Genomic DNA, 23333 nt, shown 5'->3' with positions numbered 1-23333 from the left:
CACTCGGGCAATGACAGTGTGACCTGGAGGGGCGTGATTTGGAGGAAAGGAGCGTCTGTTCGTTAGTCGAACCTCGGATACAGGAGGAACAATGCAATTTCCATCCTGGTCGTGGAACACTAGACCAGCTCTCTATCCTGTCAAGGATACCTGAGGGAGCATGGGAAATTGCCCAACCAGTCTGCATGTATTTTGTGGACTTGGAGAAGGCACTCGACCGTGTCCCTCATGGTGTTCTGTAGGAGGTGCTGCGGGAGTATGGGGAGTCTTTGCTACGGGCTATCTGAACCTTACACAACTGCTGCAAGAGCTTGGTCCACATAGCTGGCAATAAGTCAGACTCGCTCCCGGTGGGTTATGGACCCCACCAAGGCTGCACTTTGTCACTGATTCTGTTCATAATCTTTATGGAGGAGTTTGGCCATCCAGGAGGGGCTCATACAGCGCAGGAATATATTAATCAGTATTAGAGTTACAGTGGTTGCAAAAGTATTCGGCCCCCTTGAACTTTCCCACATTACGTCACATTACAGCCACAAACATGAATCAATGTTATTGGAATTCCAGGTGAAAGACCAACACAAAGTGGTGCACACGTGAGAAGTGGAACCAAAATCATACATGATTCCAACATTTTTTACAAATAAATAACTACAAAGTGGGGTGTGCGTAATTATTCAGCCCCTTTGGTCTGAGTGCAGTCAGTTGCCCATAGACGTTGCCTGATGAGTGCTAATGACTAAATAGAGTGCACCTGTGTGTAATCGAACAAGGCCGAACAAGGAGAGCGCTGATCAGAAATGCAGCCGAGAGGCCCATGGTGACTCTGGACGAGCTGCAGAGATCTACAGCTCAGGTGGGGGAATCTGTCCACAGGACAACTATTAGTCGTGCACTGCACAAAGTTGGCCTTTATGGCAGAGTGGCAAGAAGAAAGCCATTGTTAACAGAAAACCATAAGAAGTCCCGTTTGCAGTTTGCCACAAGCCATGTGGGGACACAGCAAACATGTGGAAGAAGCTGCTCTGGTCAGATGAGACCAAAATGCAAAACGCTATGTGTGGAAAACTAACACTGCACATCACTCTGAACACACCATCCCCACTGTCAGATATGGTGGTGGCAGCATCATGCTCTGGGGGGGCTTCTCTTCATCTGGGACAGGGAAGCTGGTCAGAGTTGATGGGAAGATGGATGGAGCCAAATACAGGGCAGTCTTGGAAGAAAACCTCTTGGAGTCTGCAAAAGACTTGAGACTGGGGCGGAGCTTCAACTTCCAGCAGGACAACGACCCTAAACATAAAGCCCGGGCAACACTGGGATGGTTTAAAACAAAACATATCCATGTGTTAGAACGGCCCAGTCAAAGTCCAGATCTAAATCCAGTCGAGAATCTGTGGCAAGATCTGAAAACTGCTGTTCACAAACGCTGTCCATCTAATCTGACTGAGCTGGAGCTGTTTCAAAGAAGAATGGGCAAAGATTTCAGTCTGTAGATGTGCAAAGCTGGTAGAGACAGACCCTAAAAGACTGGCAGCTGGAACTGCAGCAAAAGGTGGTTCTACAAAGTGTTGACTCAGGGGCTGAATAATTACACACACCCCACTTTGCAGTTATTTATTTGTAAAACATGTTTGGAATCATCAGTGTTGGGGAGTAACGGAATACATGTACCGCCGTTACGTATTTAAAATACAAAATATGAGTAACTGTATTCCGTTACAGTTACCGTTTAAAAAGGTGGTATTCAGAATACAGTTACTTTGTTGAAATAAATGGATTACACTGCAGTACTTTCCTGTTTCATGTTGTCGCGGGCAGTGTTGGTCAAGTTACTTGAAAAAAGTAATCAGTAACTAATTACTGATTACTCCCCCATAAAAGTAATCCCGTTACTTTACTGATTACTTATTTTCAAAAGTAATTAATTACTTAGTTACTTACTTAGTTACTTTTTAAAAACACGATTTACAACCTGAAGAGGTGATAAAGCGATAGATCTTTCAGCCCAATTCTACTTTTTCTACATAATCCATCATACAAAATGTAATCAAATGGAAAAGTCTCTTTTTTTAACTTGTTTTATCAGTTTTAATCTTTTAACTTTTTGCATCAAGCAAAAATTTAATTATATGCAACATTCTCTGACTTGAATAAATTAGTTTAACATTTAAACCTATTTTCTGCACATTCCAGCACATAAAATAAAATATTTTTTGTGTTTACACTCACTCTTTCAAACAGATGCAAGTAAAACACAGCAGAAAATAAATAAAGTCAAAGACTCAGCGGTCCTTTTGCTCTATTTTCACCTGTAAAGCAGGAGCAGGGTAGGCGGAGGGTTACCCTGGTGCAGGTGTGCTGCGGTCAGTTGAAGAATCCGCGCGAGTTTCTCTGTGAGTTTCCCATTACGTCGTAGCTACTCGGTGCTTGTTGGAAGTTTAGGGGTTTTTTTCGCTGTAAAAAGAAGTTTTCTTCCCACGCACAGCGGACACTAATGTTTTTGTCACTCTTTATGGAATCAAACTCAAAGTAAGGTCAGTACTTCCACGCTTTAAACGCTGCACGCTCATACTCTCTCTGCACTCGATATATTATCCATTGTTGATCTGCACACAGCTGCTGTCACCAACGTCGCACTTGCTTACGTCACTGTCGTGAGACATTCTCGCAAAAAAAATCACGGTTTTAGTAACGCAGTAACGCAGCGTTCCTACGGGAAAGTAACGGTAATCTAATTACCGATTTTGCAATAGTAATCCCTTACTTTACTCGTTACTTGAAAAAAGTAATCAGATTACAGTAACGCGTTACAAGTACAAGTTACAAGTAACGCGTTACTGCCCATCTCTGGTCGCGGGTCAGGACTGTTTGGGTTTGTTTGACAGCTACGTTCTGTTGTTCCAGGCGGCAGCGTTACGATTGCCATGGTTACAGGGCGACGCTCTCTCTCTCTCTGCGACTGTGTGTTTCCTGGGTGAGAGAGCGCCTTTTCGTTGTTGTTGTTGTGCTAAGCTAACAGGCAGAATGCTACAAGCATAGCTCTAAAGAATGTAGCATCATGGGCAGTGTAGTCCGTGCTGCAGGGAGAATGGACTGCCATACACGTTATGGGTCTGTGAGCGCGAGGAGGGAGAAAGGCGAGTGGAAAGGTACGAGTTGTCGTCGAGCAAAAACGGGAGCTGGAAGCATGTAAATATAATAATAACCACTGCAGCCAAGAAGAGTGCCTGACGAGCCCAGTTGTAAGTAAGCTATTAAGACTCGACTGTACACCGTGTTCCTGTTTTCCTCCGAAAACAATAAGCTCCGTTGGAGCAGCCTTTCAACGCCTCTCTCTGTCTCTCGCAAGAAAAGTTGACCCACACAACAAAGTAAAGCTATTTTTCGGCTACGAGCCGACAGGGACCCCGCCGTATTAGTCAGAGGTCCCTTTACTACAGTTCGGAGTCGCGGACCTTCAGTAATAGTAATAAATCACAGCAATAGTACATTCATGTTGTTGTAAAAAGCACGATAATATATTAAGTAATCCAAAGTATTCAGAATACGTTACTGTCATTGAGTAACATAACGGAATACGTTACAGAATACATTTTGGGGCATGTATTCTGTAACGGAATACATTTTAAAAGTAACCTTCCCAACACTGGGAATCATGTATGATTCTCGTTCCACTTCTCACGTGTGCACCACTTTGTGTTGGTCTTTCACCTGGAATTCCAATAACATTGATTCATGTTTGTGGCTGTAATGTGACAAAATGTGGAAAAGTTCAAGGGGGCTGAATACTTTTGTAAGCCACTGTAGCAGCCTTTCCTGCTCAGACTCAGCTTTGTCTCACAGTTCTTCTGGAAGGTTCTGAGGGTTCGAGCCTGAAGTGCAGAGTGAGACTCAGAGTGAAGACTGAGTCTGTTGATGCACCACCCTAACCCCCATGCTACACCTCCTCCACCACCAATCAGCTTCAGTCTCTGTTCTTCTCACTGACCTGGTGTTTTTGCTTTTGTGTTTTTGTGTTTTCAGACAGACAGACAGACAGACAGACAGACAGACAGAAACACTTTGTGTCGTCTTTATTGGCTCCATCACAACCAAAGAATCAACAGGAAACCGCTCAGACACAAACTGAGACTCCGCTTTGATCCAACATCACCAACAATGATGTCATTGATGATGTCACTGATTAAACTGATACACCTGTGCGGTTTGAGCGGCAGGACACTGAATTATTGCTGAACAGATGATCGTCACTGTCTCCACATTGGCACGCCGCTCTGAACTCCCCGACTGCAGGACGATCTGTGTGTGTGCGTGTTTGTTCTACACAGCGACAACACTCGACCCGGCCCGAGCGTGTCACTAGGTGTGGGCGGGCTCACGGTGCAGGTACGCCTTCATGGCAGAGATGAGCTCGCTCTCCTCCTCCAGCGTGAGGTCCAGGTAGTCCTCCTCGTGGGGGGCGATGTCCTCGAGCACCTCGCTCACCAGCTCGCTGTCCTCTGGAGGGTCACACAAGCAGACTTTAGATCATGTGACTTTTTTCTTTTCTTGAAATGTGTTTTTTTCTTTCTGAAATCACAACTACACCTCTGAGGTACATTCCTCAGCTCGTCGGGTCACTCAGGCTTTCTATTGGACGATGATGGGTTTCTAAACCACATGACCGTCCTCACTGAAGCCCCATTGGCTGGTTTGGTTAGCATGTTTTCACAGTGACTGATGAGATGAAGATGAACCTGCTCTAAACGAGTTTCACCCTGTGAGCTCTCAGTTTCAGAGAAAAGCAAAGAGACGTCTGTAAAAGTTTCCATGCTCGTCAGGTAAAACGAGTCACAGAGACTGAGGAAGACGAAAGGTCTAATCTGGCAGCTCAGGTCCTTACAAAGGATGAGATCTGCTGAAATCTGCCTCGTTCAAACATCGACACTTCCTGTTCTGTAACTTTGTTGTGTTTATGCTGGATGAACGAAGGGTGGTTCTGTTACCTGGGGAGCTGGAGTCGGAGCTGGGCTCCTCTGAGGATGGTGTGGAGGAGGAGGAGGATGTGGAGGGCGGGGTCAGCAGCTCCGGGGAGAGGACGCCCTGGTTGTCCAACAGCAGCTGTGTCGCTGATTGGACGTCTCCACCTGTCAGTCTGAGCGCCGCTTCAGCCGAATCCCGCTCGAATCCCAAATACAACAGCTGGAGGGACAGAAAGAGAACAGCTGGAGGAGAACAGCTGGAAGAGAACAGCTGGAGGAGAGCAGCTGGAGGAGGGCAGCTGGAGGAGAGCAGCTGGAGGGACAGAAAGAGAACAGCTGGAGGAGAACAGCTGGAGGAGAACAGCTGGAGGGACAGAAAGAGAACAGCTGGAGGAGAACAGCTGGAGGGAAGGAAAGAGAACAGCTGGAGGAGACATAGCTATAGGAGAACAGCTGGAGGAGAGCAGCTTGAGGAGAACAGCTGGAGGAGAACAGCTGGAGGGACAGAAAGAGAACAGCTGGAGGAGAACAGCTGGAGGGACAGAAAGAGAACAGCTGGAGGAGAACAGCTGGAGGAGAACAGCTGGAGGGACAGAAAGAGAACAGCTGGAGGAGAACAGCTGGAGGAGAACAGCTGGAGGGACAGAAAGAGAACAGCTGGAGGAGACATAGCTATAGGAGAACAGAGAGAAGCCCCGCCCCCAGCTTTCCTCTGCTCGTCTTGTCACTGTTCAATAAAGTTTGAATGTTGAACGTGACCTCTGAGCGTACCTGCTCCACCATCTCTGGGCTAGCTCCGCCCTCTGTGTTGTTATTGGTCGCCTGGGCATCCTGGCTCGAGTCCAGCAGGATCTGGGGATGGCACAGAGGAGAACATGGAGTCAGTCACGGCTCCACCTGTGAGACCTGTACGAGGAGGCGGGGCCACTGACAGCGTAAGCTCTGTCTACGTTCCCGTCGGCGTGGTGCAGGGCGCGGGCGGCGTCTCTCTGGGAGAACCCCAGCTCCATCAGGGCGGAGATGGCCTCCATCCTCGTCCTCCTCTTCTGTCTCTCCCTCTGCTTCAGCTCCTCCCGCTCCTGATAAATAGAGATAAAACTTTATTAAACACTCAAACGGGACGAAGACAGGCGGTGAACTGACTTCCTGTCAGGTGTTACCTGTCGGCGGGTGCTGATGTGGATGGCGGCCTCCTGCAGGTCGCCCCGGGAGGCTCTGAGGCCGAGCCGAGCTTCTCTCTCGCTGAAGCCCAGCGCCATCAGCTGAGCCATCTTCTCCGAGTCGGGACGCAGGCGCGCGTACAGAGACTCCACCTGACACACACAGCAGCTCAGTGAGCCACTCACACACAGCTGGATTATTGTGGACTGTCACTCATGCTAAGCCGAGTCTCACCCTGGAGAGCTGCAGCCGCGCCTCAGAGTCGCTTCCTTCGATGTAGGAGAGGAGGCTCTGCAGGAGGTACAGACGCAGGAACAGCACCTCCTCTCTGCCCGTGTTACCCTGGCAACACACACATTAAGTCAATGACAGGCTGAAGGTTACAGATTCACTGCAATAACTTAAGCATAGCTCATCAGCATGTGTTACCATGGTGATACATCCCAGTAAGAAGTAAACAGTGGACATCTGCAGTGAGACTGTTCAGCTTCACATTGTTTACAACATTAACATTAAAACTTTATTTACACAGGTCGTCCCACTGAGACTCAATGTGTCACATACATGCTCACTCTCAGCATCGTCTAAGAAGCTGACCAATCAGAGTGCAGCCTGTCTTCACCTCCACTCAGCCTGCTCAAACCTGATTGGTCAATGATTCTCAGACTACAGGAAATGGACTACAAATATGGACTACAAATACAAACCAGAAAGTTTATTCCCTCATGTTGGTCACAAACATGAACACGTTCCCTGATGATGGTTTCACCCTCAGCATCAACACACAGTGTGTGTGTGTGTGTGTGTGTGTCTGACCTTGATCATCAGCAGTCTCTCCTGCTGTTCTCCGTAGCAACGCAGGAAACAGTCCTCGGCTCTCTGCAGGCGGCTCCGCCCATCCTCCAGGCAGGACAGCGCCTCCAGAGCGCGGTAACACCACACGATGTCCAGCTGCAGCACGGCGTAGTTATCCACGGAGCTGAGCAGCGCCGAGCCGCACTTCCTGCACACACGCACACACACACAGGACTTTAACCCTCATTAATGACACACAGCACGCTGGATGTGCTGGAAAACCTCACTCTGGAGGTTTATTTTGAAAAGCTGGTGCACGTTGCGCTCACACACAGGGACTTCCTGTCTCATGAACACAGTTTCAGACGTTTACAGTGACGGTGGATGAAGAGTCTCTGATCTCAGGCTGAAGGCTGATAAACTCGTGGTGAGCTGTGACGCGGCTCAGAGCCAATCAGCTCGCTCGTACCTGAACTGCTGGTCGGCCTGCAGCAGGTGACACAGAGCGTTATCGTGCTGCTTCCTCTTCATCAGAGCGCGACCTTTCTCATGGAAGCCCATGGCCAGGATCAGAGCCTGCACACACACACACACACACACACACACACAGAGGTTACACAGCAGCGCCCCCTGGTGACTGACCTCCGCACTGCGTCCTGTCTCAAACTCCACCTTCTTCTCCGTGGGGGGAATCTTCAGAGGGTTTCCTTTCTGGTCGGCGATCTCCAGGAACGGTGTGGTGTGTGGGTCCTCGCTGCCGTCTGATGGAGAGGAGCAGACGTTTAAAAACAAACAGCTGTGCCCCTCCCACTGCCATGCCCACATGGTCACCTGTTAGCCTGGGACACCACCCTGCTGTGGTCACCTGTGGGCTGAGCAAAGGTGTGTTGGAGGCGTGGTTGTTTCCTCACCTCTCTCTGACAGGATCTGGAAGCCTTTCTGGGTCCTCTGGACGCTCTCCTCCTGGCTCCTCCTCTCCTCCTCCTCCTCCGTCAGCTGCTGCTTCAGCTCGCCGTCGCTCACCCTCAGCACCATCACCTTGCTGTGGTTCTTCACGCCCTGCTCGTCCAGACGTCGCTCTGCACACACACACACACGCTCACGCTCTGCTCTGACAGATCACATGACTACTGCAGCTGTGAGGTCACTGACCTGCAGACAGAGTCCTCCCACTCAGGATCAGCTTGATGCTCCTGAGGCCGTGCTCCTCAGCGACCCTGCACGCACACACGCACACACACACACACACACACACACGCACACACACACACACACACACACACTTTACTACAGTATTGAATGGAGAACTGGTTCTTCTGCTTCCCAGTTTTCCAGCTGCTTGGAATCATTTGTCCTGTTGATCCCACTTCTTGTCCTCACACTACGATCAGCTGATTCCAGCTTGGATGTCAGAGGAGGAAAATAGTGACCATGTGTGTCCAAATGTATTTTTTATTGCACAAAAGAAGAAGATGAATGTAAATGTAAATAAGTGAAACGTGCATCCAGGACAGAAACACTCACAGTGCTGCTAACACAACCTCACTTCTTTACATCTGCACTGACAGCATGCTAACGCTAAGCTAGCCCAGAGTGAAAGCTGAGCGTGTGCAGACTCCACCCCTCGGCCCAGCAGCCAGAGCCTGAACTTCAACAGGTAACAAACTGATGAGCAGCCAGGCTGCAGCCTTGTTCCTGTTTCTACAGTAGAATCACCGTGGCAACCATTTTTTGTGTGTCTTCATCTTTGATTTGTGTGGTCGGCTTTGTGCTATGTTGGAGGTGTGTGTCCTCGTTACAGATGTGTTGGTGCCTCAGGTTTACAGGGAGTGCAGAATTATTAGGCAAATGAGTATTTTGTCCACATCATCCTCTTCATGCATGTTGTCTTACTCCAAGCTGTATAGGCTCGAAAGCCTACTACCAATTAAGCATATTAGGTGATGTGCATCTCTGTAATGAGAAGGGGTGTGGTCTAATGACATCAACACCCTATATCAGGTGTGCATAATTATTAGGCAACGTCCTTTCCTTTGGCAAAATGGGTCAAAAGAAGGACTTGACAGGCTCAGAAAAGTCAAAAATAGTGAGATATCTTGCAGAGGGATGCAGCAGTCTCAAAATTGCAAAGCTTCTGAAGCGTGATCATCGAACAATCAAGCGTTTCATTCAAAATAGTCAACAGGGTCGCAAGAAGCGTGTGGAAAAACCAAGGCGCCAAATAACTGCCCATGAACTGAGAAAAGTCAAGCGTGCAGCTGCCAAGATGCCACTTGCCACCAGTTTGGCCATATTTCAGAGCTGCAACATCACTGGAGTGCCCAAAAGCACAAGGTGTGCAATACTCAGAGACATGGCCAAGGTAAGAAAGGCTGAAAGACGACCACCACTGAACAAGACACACAAGCTGAAACGTCAAGACTGGGCCAAGAAATATCTCAAGACTGGTTTTTCTAAGGTTTTATGGACTGATGAAATGAGAGTGAGTCTTGATGGGCCAGATGGATGGGCCCGTGGCTGGATTGGTAAAGGGCAGAGAGCTCCAGCCCGACGCCAGCAAGGTGGAGGTGGAGTACTGGTTTGGGCTGGTATCATCAAAGATGAGCTTGTGGGGCCTTTTCGGGTTGAGGATGGAGTCAAGCTCAACTCCCAGTCCTACTGCCAGTTTCTGGAAGACACCTTCTTCAAGCAGTGGTACAGGAAGAAGTCTGCATCCTTCAAGAAAAACATGATTTTCATGCAGGACAATGCTCCATCACACGCGTCCAAGTACTCCACAGCGTGGCTGGCAAGAAAGGGTATAAAAGAAGAAAAACTAATGACATGGCCTCCTTGTTCACCTGATCTGAACCCCATTGAGAACCTGTGGTCCATCATCAAATGTGAGATTTACAAGGAGGGAAAACAGTACACCTCTCTGAACAGTGTCTGGGAGGCTGTGGTTGCTGCTGCACGCAATGTTGATGGTGAACAGATCAAAACACTGACAGAATCCATGGATGGCAGGCTTTTGAGTGTCCTTGCAAAGAAAGGTGGCTATATTGGTCGCTGATTTGTTTTTGTTTTGTTTTTGAATGTCAGAAATGTATATTTGTGAATGTGGAGATGTTATATTGGTGTCACTGGTGAAAATAAATCATTGAAATGGGTATATATTTGTTTTTGGTTAAGTTGCCTAATAATTATGCACAGTAATAGTCACCTGCACACACAGATATCCCCCTAAAATAGCTAAAACTAAAAACAAACTAAAAACTACTTCCACAAACATTCAGCTTTGATATTAATGAGTTTTTTGGGTTCATTGAGAACATGGTTGTTGTTCAATAATAAAATTATTCCTCAAAAATACAACTTGCCTAATAATTCTGCACTCCCTGTATATGTTTAAACAGTGATTATGAGACAGTGAGCTGCAGCTGTTTTACAGAGTAACATGAAAGTAATGCAACGAGTAGTGTAACTAGTTAGTTTTTCCCAGGAGTAATTAAGTACTGCATTACTTTTACACCACGTTCCAAATTATTAATAAAATTGTATTTAAGTGTCATAAAGATTAAATATGTTGTTTTTCAATCAAACTCATGGATGGCATTGAGTCTCAGAGCTGTTTGGATCACTGACATCAGCCTCAGACACATGTGATCATTCGTTTTCTACTAAAGAAGCATGCGCCACATTATTAAGCACACTACCATTTACAAGCAACATGGGAAAGAAAAAGGATCTCTCTGCTGAAGAGTGTGAAACAGTTGAATGCCTTGGACACATAATGAAAACCTTTCACGTAAACGTAAGCGCGATCGTCGTGCTGCTCAGAGATCACACTCACAAAACTCTCCAGGTCCATGGATGCTATCAAATGAGGGGTCCTGTGTTTTTATGGAACCTGTTAATGTTTTTGATTGAAATAGTTTTGATTTCAGTAAATTTGATCTTCTAATGGTGCAAATTCAACAAATGATCACTTTCAGTTCTTTACAACCAATAAAATGTTTGGAAGCTCTGTCGGCCTTTTAAGTTTGTTAGTTTAGAAAAACACGGTTTTCATTGGGAGGTTTGTTCAGTAACATTTGAACTACTACACACTCGGCCTGTGATGTAATAGAGTACCTGTCCACCACCTGCTGCGCCGACACGTCCAGCCTCGTCTCCAGGTACGTCCTGACCTTTGGATCCTGGAAGCAAACACTGAGGTCATTCTCCTCCGTCACAGGAGAGCAAAGCATTGTGGGTCGGTGTGTGTCATGTGATGAGTGTGTGGCGTGAGGTACACCGTCAGGTAGCTTCCTCTGTCCTCGCCGCCTTCGTTACCTTCTTGGCGTCTCGCGGCAGCAGCAGCTCCAGCGTCGCCACGCTCGTCTCCCTGAACGTTTGGTTTCCTCTGCCTCGCTTCACCGCCTGAGCTCGGATCGACTCCAGAGCGCCCCCTACCTCCGACACGGGCAGGCGCAGCAGGTGGGCGTAGCGCTCCGCCAGCTCCTGATGGAAGAAGAACAGCACTGAGCACGCTCAGAACAGAATCCAACGGCTGAACTTTGCTGTGAGGCTGAGACAAAAACCTCACTGATGCTTGAATCTCGGTGAAACAGAATCAGTCAGTCCTCATCCAGGGGCGATTTTAGCCCCTTTTTGGGGGCGGATCCCCCAAACCCGCCTGGGTGCGTCAGCACCCCCAAAGAGTTCTTTTTTTGACAATATTTTCTGTTTGTGTGACACACTACTAAAAATATAAAAAGCATACAGTACTTAATTGAGAACATTTAACAACAAAAGTATAGATAGCCCCTCCCCCCCGCTCTGGCTCTAGCGCCGCTGCTGCCAGAGCGATGGTGGCTGAGACGCAGCGGAGCGGAGGTGGAGTGTCTGGCTTAAAACAGGACACGTTAGCTGCATTTAACCTTCAGTTACTCTTTATATAGTTAGGTAGGAGTCAGACCCTGTTTCTTTTTAGCTGAAAAACGTTACACCAGGTAACTTGCAGGGTTGAAAACGTGTTTTCTGTCTATGTCTGTGAAGGTTCTCAGTCATCCAGGTCATCGTAGTCTAAGGAGCTTGCAAAGAAAAGCGTCTGGACTTCTTTAAGTTGCTTGAAGATGTTTCACCTCTCATCCGAGAAGCTTCTTCAGTTCTAAGGTCAAATGGTGGAGAGTCCCAGATATAAACCTAGTGGGAGTTTCCCCCCACAGAGGGACAAAAGGACCCCCTGATGATCCTCTAATCGCCTGAGCCAAGGTGGGAAACTGGGCGTGGGTCCCAATCAGCCAGAGTTTCGGGTGTGTTCATTGTGAAACCTGGCCCCACCTTATCATGTGATGTCCTGAGGTCAGATGGCCCAGGATGTGAGTGGGCGTTAAGGCGTCTGGGAGGGATCTCAAAACTGGATTATAGATGGCAGAGAGTTGGTGTCGTAAACCCCGCCTCTGTTCAAAGATGGTCGCTCACAGTGGACATAGATGCTTCTTTCACTCCTCTTTCAAACCATCTGTCCTCTCTGTCCAAAATGTGAACGTTGGCATTCTCGAAAGAGTGTCCTTTATCCTTAAGATGCAACCACTGCGTAAATCAAACTTGGTAGGTGGCGCTGTCACTTGGTGTTCGCTCGCTCTGCGGTAGAGTATCACTTCCTGTTCCTGTTCATTCACAGTGGTGTTTCTGAGTAGCTTATTTGCTTAGTAATTTAATTAACAACTTTTAAATATATTCTTCTTTCATAGTATAATCTTCACGTGCTTCATCCGAAGCACACTTTCTGTGTACTCACTACCTAATTTATAGCCAAAGTATTCACTCACTGTCTCTGTACTGTTTCGCTAGCTTAGCTTAGCTCGTAGCCGACTCGTTAGCACCATGGCTACTTCTCCTGTCCCTCCTGCACTTTCTTGCTCATTGTGTCAGATGTTTAGTTACTCCTCGGCCTCCTTTAGCAGTAATGATATCTGTAACAAATGTAGCATATTTGCAGCTCTGGAGGCCAGGATTACTGAATTGGAGACTCGGCTTTGCACCCTTCATTCACCTGTAGCTAGCCAGGCCCCTGTAGCTGGTGCAGCCGAAGATAGCGTAGGCCCCGCTAGCTGTTCCCCGGCAGACCCCAAGCAGCTGGGGAAAGAGGGCGGCTGGGTCACGGTGAGGAGGATGCATAGTCCTAAACAGAAGCCCCAGGTACACCACCAACCCGTTCATGTGTCTAACCGTTTTTCCCCACTCGGCGACACACCCGCCGGGGGTCAAACTCTGGTAATTGGTGATTCTGTTCTTAGACATGTGAAGCTAGAGACACCGGCAACCATAGTCAATTGTCTTCCAGGGGCCAGAGCAGGCGACATTGAAGGAAATTTAAAACTGCTGGCTAAGGGTAAACGTAAATTCAGTAAAATCATAATTCATGTCGGCAGTAATGACACCCGGTTACACCAATCGGAGGTCACTAAAATCAATATTGAATCGGTGTGCAACTTTGCCAAAACAATGTCGGACTCTGTAGTTTTCTCTGGTCCCCTCCCCAATCAGACCAGGAGTGACATGTTTAGCCGCATGTTCTCCTTAAATTGCTGGCTGTCTGAGTGGTGTCCCAGAAACGATGTGGGCTTCATGGATAATTGGCAAACCTTCTGGAGGAAACCTGGTCTTGTTAGGAGAGACGGCATCCATCCCACTTTGGATGGAGCAGCTCTCATTTCTAGAAATATGGACAAATTTATTAAACCCCCAAAAATATGACTATCCAGAGTTGGGACCAGGAAGCAGAGTTGCAGTCTTACACGCCTCTCTGCAGCTTCTCTCCTCCTGCTACCCCCCCAAAAACCCATCTCCATAGAGACTGTGTCAGCTCCCAAACAGACAAAGAACAAACTAAAAACCAGCAACAAACGACTTAAACATAAACAATCACAAAGAAAGAACAATACAGTATCCACATCTGAACCAAAGAGTAGAACAGTGAAATGTGGATTATTAAATATTAGGTCTCTCTCCTCCAAGTCTCTGTTAGTACATGACTTAATAATTGATCAACAAATCGATTTACTCTGCCTTACAGAAACCTGGTTGCAGCAGGATGATTATGTTAGTTTAAATGAATCAACACCCCCGAGTCATTCTAACTACCAGAAACCTCGAAGCACAGGCCGAGGGGGAGGTGTGGCAGCAATTTTTCACACCAACCTATTAATTAATGAAAGACCCAGACAGACTTTTAATTCATTTGAAAGCCTGATGCTTAACATTGTCCACCCCAGCTGTAAAACTCAGAAACCAGTCTTACTTGTTATCATCTATCGTCCACCTGGGCCTTACACAGAGTTTCTGTCTGATTTCTCAGACTTTATATCTAATTTAGTTCTGAGCTCAGATAAAAAAATTATTGTGGGTGATTTTAACATCCATGTAGATGCTAAAAATGACAGCCTCAACATGGCATTTAATCTGTTATTAGACTCAATTGGCTTCTCTCAAAATGTAAAAGAACCCACCCACCACTTTAATCACACTCTAGATCTTGTTTTAACATATGGCATAGAAACTGAACATTTAACAGTGTTTCCTGAAAACCCTCTGCTGTCTGATCATTTCCTGATAACATTTACATTTACAATAATTGATTACACAGCGGTGGAGAGTAGACTTTATCACAGTAGATGTCTTTCTGAAAGCGCTGTAACTAAGTTTAAGAATATAATCCACCCACTGTTATCATCTCCAATGCCCTGTACCAACACAGAGCAGAGCAGCTATCTGAACGCTACGCCAACAGAGGTCGATTATCTTGTTAATAATTTCACCTCCTCACTACGTACGACTCTGGATACTGTAGCTCCAGTGAAAACTAAGGTCTCTAATCAGAAGTACCTGACTCCGTGGTATAATTCTCAAACACGTAGCCTAAAGCAGATGACTCGTAAGCTGGAGAGGAAATGGCGTGTCACAAATTTAGAGGATCATCATTTAGCCTGGAGAAATAGTTTGCTGCTTTATAAGAAAGCCCTCCGCAAAGCCAGAACATCTTACTATTCATCACTGATTGAAGAAAATAAGAACAACCCCAGGTTTCTCTTCAGCACTGTAGCCAGGCTGACAAAAAGTCAGAGCTCTTTTGAGCCAACCATCCCTTTAACGTTAACTAGTAATGACTTCATGAACTTCTTCACAAATAAAATTTTTATCATTAGAGAAAAAATTACCAGTAATCATCCCACAGATGTAATATTATCTACAGCTACTCTTAGTACCATTGATGTTAAGTTAGACTCTTTTTCTCCAATTGATCTTTCTGAGTTAACCTCAATAATTACTTCCTCCAAACCTTCAACATGTCTTTTAGACCCCATTCCTACAAAACTGCTCAAAGAAGTCCTGCCATTAAGTAATTCTTCGATCTTAAATATGATCAACCTATCTCTAATGATCGGCTATGTACCACAGGCCTTCAAGCTGGCTGTAGTTAAACCTTTACTCAAAAAGCATCTCTAGACCCAGCAGTCTTAGCTAATTATAGGCCAATCTCCAACCTTCCTTTCATATCAAACATCCTTGAAAGAGTAGTTGTCAAACAGCTAACAGATCATCTGCAGAGGTTTATTTGAAGAGTTTCAGTCAGGTTTCAGAGCTCATCACAGCACAGAAACAGCTTTAGTGAAGGTTACAAATGATCTTCTTATGGCCTCTGACAGTGGACTCATCTCTGTGCTTGTCCTGCTAGACCTCAGTGCAGCGTTCGATACTGTCGACCATAATATCCTATTAGAGCGATTAGAACATGCTGTAGGTATTACAGGTACTGTGCTGCAGTGGTTTGTATCATATCTATCTAATAGACTCCAGTTTGTGCATGTAAATGGAGAGTCCTCTTCACACACTGAGGTTAATTATGGCGTTCCACAGGGTTCAGTGCTAGGACCAATTCTGTTTACATTATACATGCTTCCCTTAGGCAGCATCATTAGAAGACATAGCATACATTTACACTGCTATGCAGATGACACCCAGCTCTATCTGTCCATGAAGCCAGATAACACACACCAATGAGTTAAACTGCAGGAATGTCTTAAAGACATAAAGACCTGGATGGCCGCTAACTTTCTGCTTCTTAATTCAGATAAAACTGAGGTTATTGTACTCGGCCCTGAAAATCTTAGAAATATGGTATCTAAGCAGATTCTTACTCTGGATGGCATTACCTTGGCCTCCAGTAACACTGTGAGGAACCTTGGAGTCATTTTTGACCAGGACATGTCCTTCAACGCACATATTAAACAAATATGTAAGACTGCGTTCTTCCATTTGCGCAACATCTCTAAAGTTAGAAATATCCTGTCTCAGAGTGACGCTGAAAAACTAGTTCATGCATTTATTACTTCCAGGCTGGACGACTGCAATTCATTATTATCAGGAAGTCCTAAAAACTCCCTGAAAAGCCTTCAGCTGATCCAAAATGCTGCAGCAAGAGTCCTGACAGGGACTAGAAAGAGAGAGCAGATTTCTCCTGTACCATATCACCCTATTAGAGCACTTCGCTCTCGCTCTGCAGGCCTACTTGTTGTTCCTAGAGTATTTAAAAGTAGAATGGGAGGCAGAGCCTTCAGTTTTCAGGCCCCTCTTCTGTGGAACCAGCTTCCAGTTTGGATTCGGGAGACAGACACTATCTCTACTTTCACGATTAGGCTTAAAACTTTCCTTTTTGCTAAAGCATATAGTTAGGGCTGGACCAGGTGACCCTGAATCCTCCCTTAGTTATGCTGCAATAGATGTAGGCTGCCGGGGATTCCCATGATGCATTGAGTTTTTCCTTTCCAGTCACCTTTCTCACTCACTATGTATTAACAGACCTCTCTGCATTGAATCATATCTGTTATTAACCTCTGTCTCTCTTCCACAGCAGGTCTTTATCCTGTCTTCCTTCTCTCACCCCAACCGGTCGCAGCAGATGGCCCCGCCCCTCCCTGAGCCTGGTTCTGCCGGAGGTTTCTTCCTGTTAAAAGGGAGTTTTTCCTTCCCACTGTTGCCAAAGTGCTGCTCATAGGGGGTCATATGATTGTTGGGTTTTTCTCTGTATCTATGAAGCGCCTTGAGGCGACTTTTGTTGTGATTTGGCGCTATATAAATAAAATTGAATTGAATTGAATTGAATAGATGGACTGCTGAGTCTTGTCCTGTGGAGGTGGCTCTTCTGTGTTGTGCCATGCGCTTGTGAAGTGGCTGTTTGGTCTCTCCAATGTAGAGGTCTGAGCATTCCTCGCTGCACTGTACAGCATACACCACATTGTTAAGTCTGTGTTTTGGCGTTTTGTCTTTCGGGTGAACCAGTTTGTGTCTGAGTGTGTTGCTGGGTCTGAAGTAAACTGGGATGTTGTGCTTGGAGAAAACTCTCCTGAGTTTGTGATTAGAGGATCATCAGGGGGTCCTTTTGTCCCTCTGTGGGGGGTCACTCCCACTAGGTTATATCTGGGACTCTCCACCATTTGACCTTAGAACTAAAGAAGCTTCTCGGATGAGAGGTGAAACGTCTTCAAGCAACTTAAAGACGCTTTTCTTTGCAAGCTCCTTTGTTTCCCGACGATGTTTGCTACCCTACAATTCGTCCTGCTCTGTAGTAAAATCAGCCACATTTGACCGTCTTGTTGCTCCCATTGAAATGTATACAGACTATTTAAAATCTAAAACTTAACATTGTCCGTAGCTGCTGTTGTTACCACTGTCCTGTTTGAAATGTAATGAGAGAAACTGGTTATTTTGTCATATGTGCATGTGTCCAGGGTACTAACTAGCTGACTGACTGGATGCTCATTAACCTCATAACTCTGTGTGTGTGTGTGTGTGTGTGTGTGTGTCTGTGTGTGTGTGTGTGTGTCTGTGTGTGTGTCTGTGTGTGTGTCTGTGTGTGTGTGTGTGTGTGTGTGTGTGTGTGTGTGTGTGTGTGTGTGTCTGTGTGTGTGTGTGTGTCTGTGTGTGTGTGTCTGTGTGTGTGTGTGTGTGCAGAGAGACAGCCGGGTTCATATAAGTTCAGATCAAATGATCCGTTAATCAAGAATAATGTTGGATCAGTGTTTCAATATTTATATCTTTTATTAGATGTTCATGTGGTTTGGTTATTTGCCTTTTGGTTGAAAGGACACTGAGAGAGGACTTTATTTATTAGTGATCTTAATAGAATTTTTTTCATCTAATTGAATACAATCTATTTGTGTATGATTGTCAGTCCAAAGAGGGAGAGAGGAAAGTGGAGAACATGAAGAGAAAGTACAAGGTCAGGAAGAACCAGGTAAGCAAACAGACAGGGAGCAGTGCAGTGGCGGCTCCTGAAAAAAATCTCAGGGGGGGCAATTTTTATGATATCGACTAAAATGACCCATTTAATGAGTACATCAAACAACACAATTTTAATTTAAATTTAAAATGAACAACCATATTCTGGCCATTTGTATAGATTTGTAAAAATGAACATGAACAGATTTTTTTTTTTTTTTTGAATGAATGAAAAATAACTATTGAAAACAACAACTGTAAACTGATTGGGGGGGTGGGCTAAATGCGTCCCCGCATTGCTAGCTCAAAAGCACCACAAAACTTAATACAATCGATGATTTTAGATAAAATATGACGGTTTTTATCTACCTCTTCGTTGTGCCTTCTTAAAGCAATCCGATGTCCATCATCTAGCTGCGCCGCTATGCTAGTTTTCCCTAGCACAGCTAGCTTTACACTGTTGTCCATATGAACTCGTGAGCTTTCATGTTTCTTGATTCGTTCGGAGAGGTGCTTTAAGTCGGTTTGTCCAGATTGTGTCCACGTCAAATCACACTTGTCACTTTTGAACAGTATGCACGGGAAACAAAAAAGTGCATTAGCTGTTCCACAGCCTGTCAGCCACGACTTGCGCTGGAACCAACTCCGACAAAAAGTCCTGTTGTATGCTTTTGACTTCTCCTTCGTTGCCTGGGTTAGTTGAATTTCGGGCTTGTCAGGTCCCAACTCTTTAACTTGCAGTTTTTCTGCCATTGTCCTTCTGGCAAAAGGGTAGGTTAGAAGCGATCTAACCGAATTTGGGGGAGGCTGTGCCTCAACCGTTAACAATACCGCTGCCATCGTCTCTCTCTGACCTTATAGCTCACTTAGGCTACTGACTGAGGTAAAATTCTAGAACAGCAAATCTTCGCGCGTTTTCTGCAGGGGCGCAATTTTAAGCGCCCCCAAACCATTTAATTCAGCGACGCTGATAGGTCAAATATTTATTATTTTCCCCTGGCAACCATTTAATGATAGGCTATTTCGCTGCATATCAAGGGCGCTTTGACGAGCGCCCCAGAAGAAGAAAAACACCGTTTGTTGGTTGAACTTTAATGAGTCAGCTGGTGAAAATGTTAAAATACGCCTGGCTGTATATGGGCACACACATAGTAAAACTATCATTGATGAATTTTTTAAAAATATATATTTTTACTCCTCCACATTTGGGGGGGCGGAGCCCGAGCGCCCCCTATGGGCCAGCCGCCACTGGAGCAGTGACAGGCAGAAACTGTTAAACTGACAAAGAGAAAAAACCTGATTTTACTCACAATCTGGAAGTTGTGTCTCCCTATATTAAAGCTGCTGTACAGAGTCTGCTAAACAAACTGGGTTATCAGCCCTGGCCCTGCGTTACCATGTTGAGCTTCAGTCAGAGGAAGCCACGGCTGCCAAAGACCTTTTGAAGCTCAAGAGTGAGGCTGGTGCCATCCCAGATATGTTAACATTGTACAATCTTCTGGATAATCAGATCTTCCCCACACTGAAAACTGTTATTCAGGTTGCCCTAACAAACCCAGTTAGCAGCTGTAGCTGTGAGAGGTCGTTTAGTGTCTGGAGTCACCTCCATACCTGGCTGAGAAGGACCATGGGTCAAAGCAGACTCCAGCACCTGGCTGTGATGTCAGTTGAGAAAGAGAAGCTTGAGAGACTCGACCACCAAAATGTGACAGATTTGCCAACCTCAAGGTGAGGCGACATAGGATAAAAGAAAAGATCTGCAGAGCCATGTTAGTATCTGCAGTAAAGATCTTTTCATACGTTGTACCGGAGGCCAAGGTGTCTCAGTTTTCTACATTTTTAATAATATTTCGTACATTTCAAGGACTCTTCTATTTTTGTAAAGTATTTTTATGTGTCTGTATTATATTAAACACACACTTTAAAAGTGAATCTCTGTCCAGAAAATGCTCTCAGTTTACTTTTTACTCACTGTGAGCATCATTCATTATTCTCCCAGTAATTAAGGTCAGGATATGTATTTTTATTCCAGTCCATTCTTCTTTAGCAGCATTTAAATAAACTTTATCAGATTTGATGGTTTTGTTACAGACTTTTCAAAAACGTGTTTTTCTTTCACACATGTGGGATTAAATTATTAAAATGTACAAAACAGTGATGTCATGTTTTGTGACGAGGACCCAGGCACAGAGAGACTTAATGAATTTAAGAATCTTATGATTTAATAAAGAAATTTGCAGACTTGCACAGAGATGGTAAAATTATAATGACTGATAATAGAGACGAAGACAACAGATGACGAGGAGGACAGGGAGGAACAGGGGTTTAAATGCACCAAGGAGACAGTCAGAGAGAACTCGGGACAAGTGGAGACATTTAAGGATGCAGGGACTGACAGAGACGGGGGAGACGTCTCATCGTGACGAGTAAAGTGTATCTTGTATCAGCTCTCTGGGTGCTCAGCACCCCCACAGCTCTGATCCTAGAAGCGCCCCTGCTCTCATGTCTCCTCATGTGTTTCCTCTATAATCTGTTTCACTGGGTCAGTAAGTTGTTTAACTGAGGTTTCCTCTGACAGGAAAGAAAAACTGAACTCTTTAATGATGGTTTCATTTTTTTGTTTTAGCAGATTTATTATTTTATTGGATTCATGTAAATGATTAATTTGTTAAACAGCGTCACAAAGTGACCTTCATAGACCTGGCTGAACGTTATATCCTCATACTTTGATCTCAGTAGGAAGGTGTGTGTGGCCACGCCTCCTCAGGCGGGTCACCCACCTGCATGTGCTGCCGGCCCGGCTGCTGGCCCTGCTCGGTGTACGGCGGGTTCCACAGCTGGATCTTCTCCTGCTTCAGGAGGTTCTTCAGCTTGGCCTCCAAGTTCTGCTCCGCCATCGTTCTGAGAGGATACAAGATAAAAACTGTGACGTCAGCATCTCAGGTCCACGAAGACCTTTTTGAACCCCTGGACCAGGTCAGAGGACAGCAGCTGCTCACATCTGGAAGCGTTTCAGTGAAGCTCCGCCCCCTGATGGTGGCCAGCGATCACTACAGGAAGTGCAGCTGTAATAGTCTGTTTCCTGACTTTGAGTTAAAGCTGAGGTTAGTCATCATAAATCACTCACTCCTGTCACACAGAGCTCCAGCTGCATGAAGGGAAATGTAGGATCCACACAGGAGCCTATAAAGTCCAGAGGTCAAACTACAGTTCAGAGGTCAAACTACAGTTCAGAGGTCAAACTAAAGTTCAGAGGTCTCGGTGACTTCAGCACAAACCTGTGGTGTGTCTTCAGCTGCTCCAAACTCTGCTCCCGGCGGATTTACGACACAACAGCCTCAAACACGACACTTAATCAGAGAAATGACGCCACCGGGCTGACGTCAGCAGCTAACAGCTGCAGGTGAGCACAGCTGCTCTGACAGGTAGCTCACTGTCACAGGACCCGACGGCGACCAGCTGCTCGGTCTGAGAGCCGGTAAAACTCCGGTAAAACTCCGGTAAAGCTCCGCGGCGGCAGCTGTCTGCTGTTGTTTACGCGAACCAGGCTTTTCTGGGAAGGAGGCGAGCGCTCACTCTGCGCATGCTCCAGGATCAGCTGATCGCACCAAACGACGTCTGCCGAACACAGGCCGACGCTCCAGGACCACGTCACAGCAGACACGAGTCTTCACGAATATAGACGATCTTTGATCCTGCCGTACGGCTGCCCACGAGGGTCAAAACGAACAAACGCTACCTTAATGACACAAAGGGAAATGTATTAAAAATGTAAATACTAGTAAGTGGAGCAAAAGATATTTTGTTTGAAATGTATTGAAAATAAAATAAATAAGCAAACGATAAAAAAGAAAACCAGAAAATATAACAGTGAGTGATGCAACATGTTAGAAAAGGCAAAATAATAATTCAAAATAAAGTAAGACCGATTTTAAAGCTAAGACAACCCAGCAGGATCAAATTCAATCATAAATAATAAAAAACAATTTAAAAAAGTATAAGAACACTAACAGAGCCAAATCCAAAATCTGTGGTTATACATTTATTCCAAACACTATCTCTGTGTTTGTTCTTTCTATTTGCTTTCTACATCCTATCAACAACAACGTCATACTACCACAAACCATTATAAACTATGTTCCCTTTTGTAGATAACAGTGATGTTATGTTTGCCTGCCTTTGCTGCAGTTACGGAGGTTTCCAGCAGAGGTCGCTGGTGTTCTAACTGGGCTATGTGTGCTTCCTGTTACCTGTGTACAAACGTTTAAGTTGTAGTGATGGGATTTCCGGCTCTTTCAGCTCCGAACCGGCTCTTCAGGTTGTTTTGTTGCTTTAATTAATTTATTATTAACAATAATATAAAATTATGGACAAAAGGAATTAATAAAGTAAAAAAAAGTGGTTTTATTTATATATAAAATAATTTAATTGCCGCAGCAATTAAAACAACAAATGGCTGTGCGCGCTCGGAGTGCACCAGTGAAGAAAATGCACTCATCATCACAGAGCATGCCGTGAGGAACACCTTCAGGCGGGTGAACACCAGGAAGGCAGCAGGACCAGATGCAATCCCTGGCCGGGTCCTGAGAGCCTGCGCTGACCAGCTAGCACCAGTGGCGTGTCCAGCGGGGTGGCCTGGGGGGGCACAGGCCACCCCCCCAACCAGACTGGCCACCCCAGGTGCCACCCCAAAGGCAAAACAATAAAATTCAATCAAATATCAAATGTCCGATTATGTTTTCACGGTGAAGGTCAGATATCCGAGTGTAAGTGAATGCAGTATCGGCTTCTGCGCTATGTGCATCACGTTAGCAAAGGTAGGAGAGCCAAGCACGAAAGACGCACTGCAGGAAACAATTTTTCGGTGAAAGAAAATGAGGACAGAATAAATGTCCCGGTAAGTAATATTAAGTTTGTTGAGTTTAGTAAACTTCGGCAAAATTAGAATACCAAGGAAAAAATAACACTTAAAGAATTATTGCAGCCGTGGAATATTTCAGACAGTATGCTACTGAGGGCAGCTAACATAAGAGTTATGAGTTATAAGATATCATCTAAGTCGTAACATTGCTGTATGGAGCTGCAGATTTGGTTGCAGGTTAACATAGCTGGACTGGCCATCGGGCATACCGGGTATATGCCCGGTGACTTATTTTTTATTTTTTTTGT

The 23333-nt window shown here is 45.5% G+C and overlaps 1 protein-coding gene across 3 annotated transcripts; it reads right to left on the bottom strand.

Annotated features, from left to right (window-relative positions):
* Positions 1 to 4061: 4061 nt before the first annotated feature.
* Positions 4062 to 21743, bottom strand: nub1 (negative regulator of ubiquitin-like proteins 1). Of its 3 annotated transcripts, XM_026180415.2 has the most exons (16): positions 21443 to 21566; positions 21292 to 21347; positions 20945 to 21065; positions 11235 to 11402; positions 11034 to 11098; positions 8073 to 8137; positions 7832 to 7999; positions 7593 to 7681; positions 7390 to 7496; positions 6942 to 7128; positions 6360 to 6467; positions 6125 to 6277; positions 5897 to 6043; positions 5736 to 5816; positions 4989 to 5184; positions 4062 to 4502 (listed from the first exon to the last, which is right to left on the bottom strand). In XM_026180415.2, exons 3-16 carry the CDS (start codon positions 21059 to 21061, stop codon positions 4363 to 4365), a joined length of 1791 nt encoding a protein of 596 aa, XP_026036200.2. In that variant the 5' UTR covers positions 21062 to 21065; positions 21292 to 21347; positions 21443 to 21566; the 3' UTR covers positions 4062 to 4362. The 3 variants fall into 3 exon arrangements, with proteins under 3 accessions (XP_026036200.2, XP_026036199.2, XP_026036201.2); XM_026180414.2 differs by lacking the exon at positions 21292 to 21347 and having other exon boundaries at positions 21443 to 21743; XM_026180416.2 differs by lacking the exon at positions 21443 to 21566 and having other exon boundaries at positions 21164 to 21296.
* Between the last annotated feature and the right edge of the window lie 1590 nt (positions 21744 to 23333).

Source organism: Astatotilapia calliptera, chromosome 9 (assembly GCF_964374335.1).
Source record: "Astatotilapia calliptera chromosome 9, fAstCal68.1, whole genome shotgun sequence".
In the NCBI taxonomy this organism is placed as follows: Eukaryota; Metazoa; Chordata; class Actinopteri; order Cichliformes; family Cichlidae; genus Astatotilapia; species Astatotilapia calliptera.
Note: the sequence above shows the minus strand (reverse complement) of the source record. Positions and strands in the feature narration are given on the sequence as shown.

Coding starts and splice junctions, on each gene's coding strand:
- nub1 (XM_026180414.2), bottom strand. CDS start 21,061: ATGGCGGAGCAGAACTTGGAGGCCAAGCTGAAGAACCTCCTGAAGCAG. Junction 6,278..6,359: donor CGCGGCTGCAGCTCTCCAGG/GTGAGACTCGGC, acceptor TGTGTGTGTCAG/GTGGAGTCTCTGTACGCGCG. Junction 5,185..5,735: donor GCCCAGAGATGGTGGAGCAG/GTACGCTCAGAG, acceptor CTGTCCCTCCAG/CTGTTGTATTTGGGATTCGA.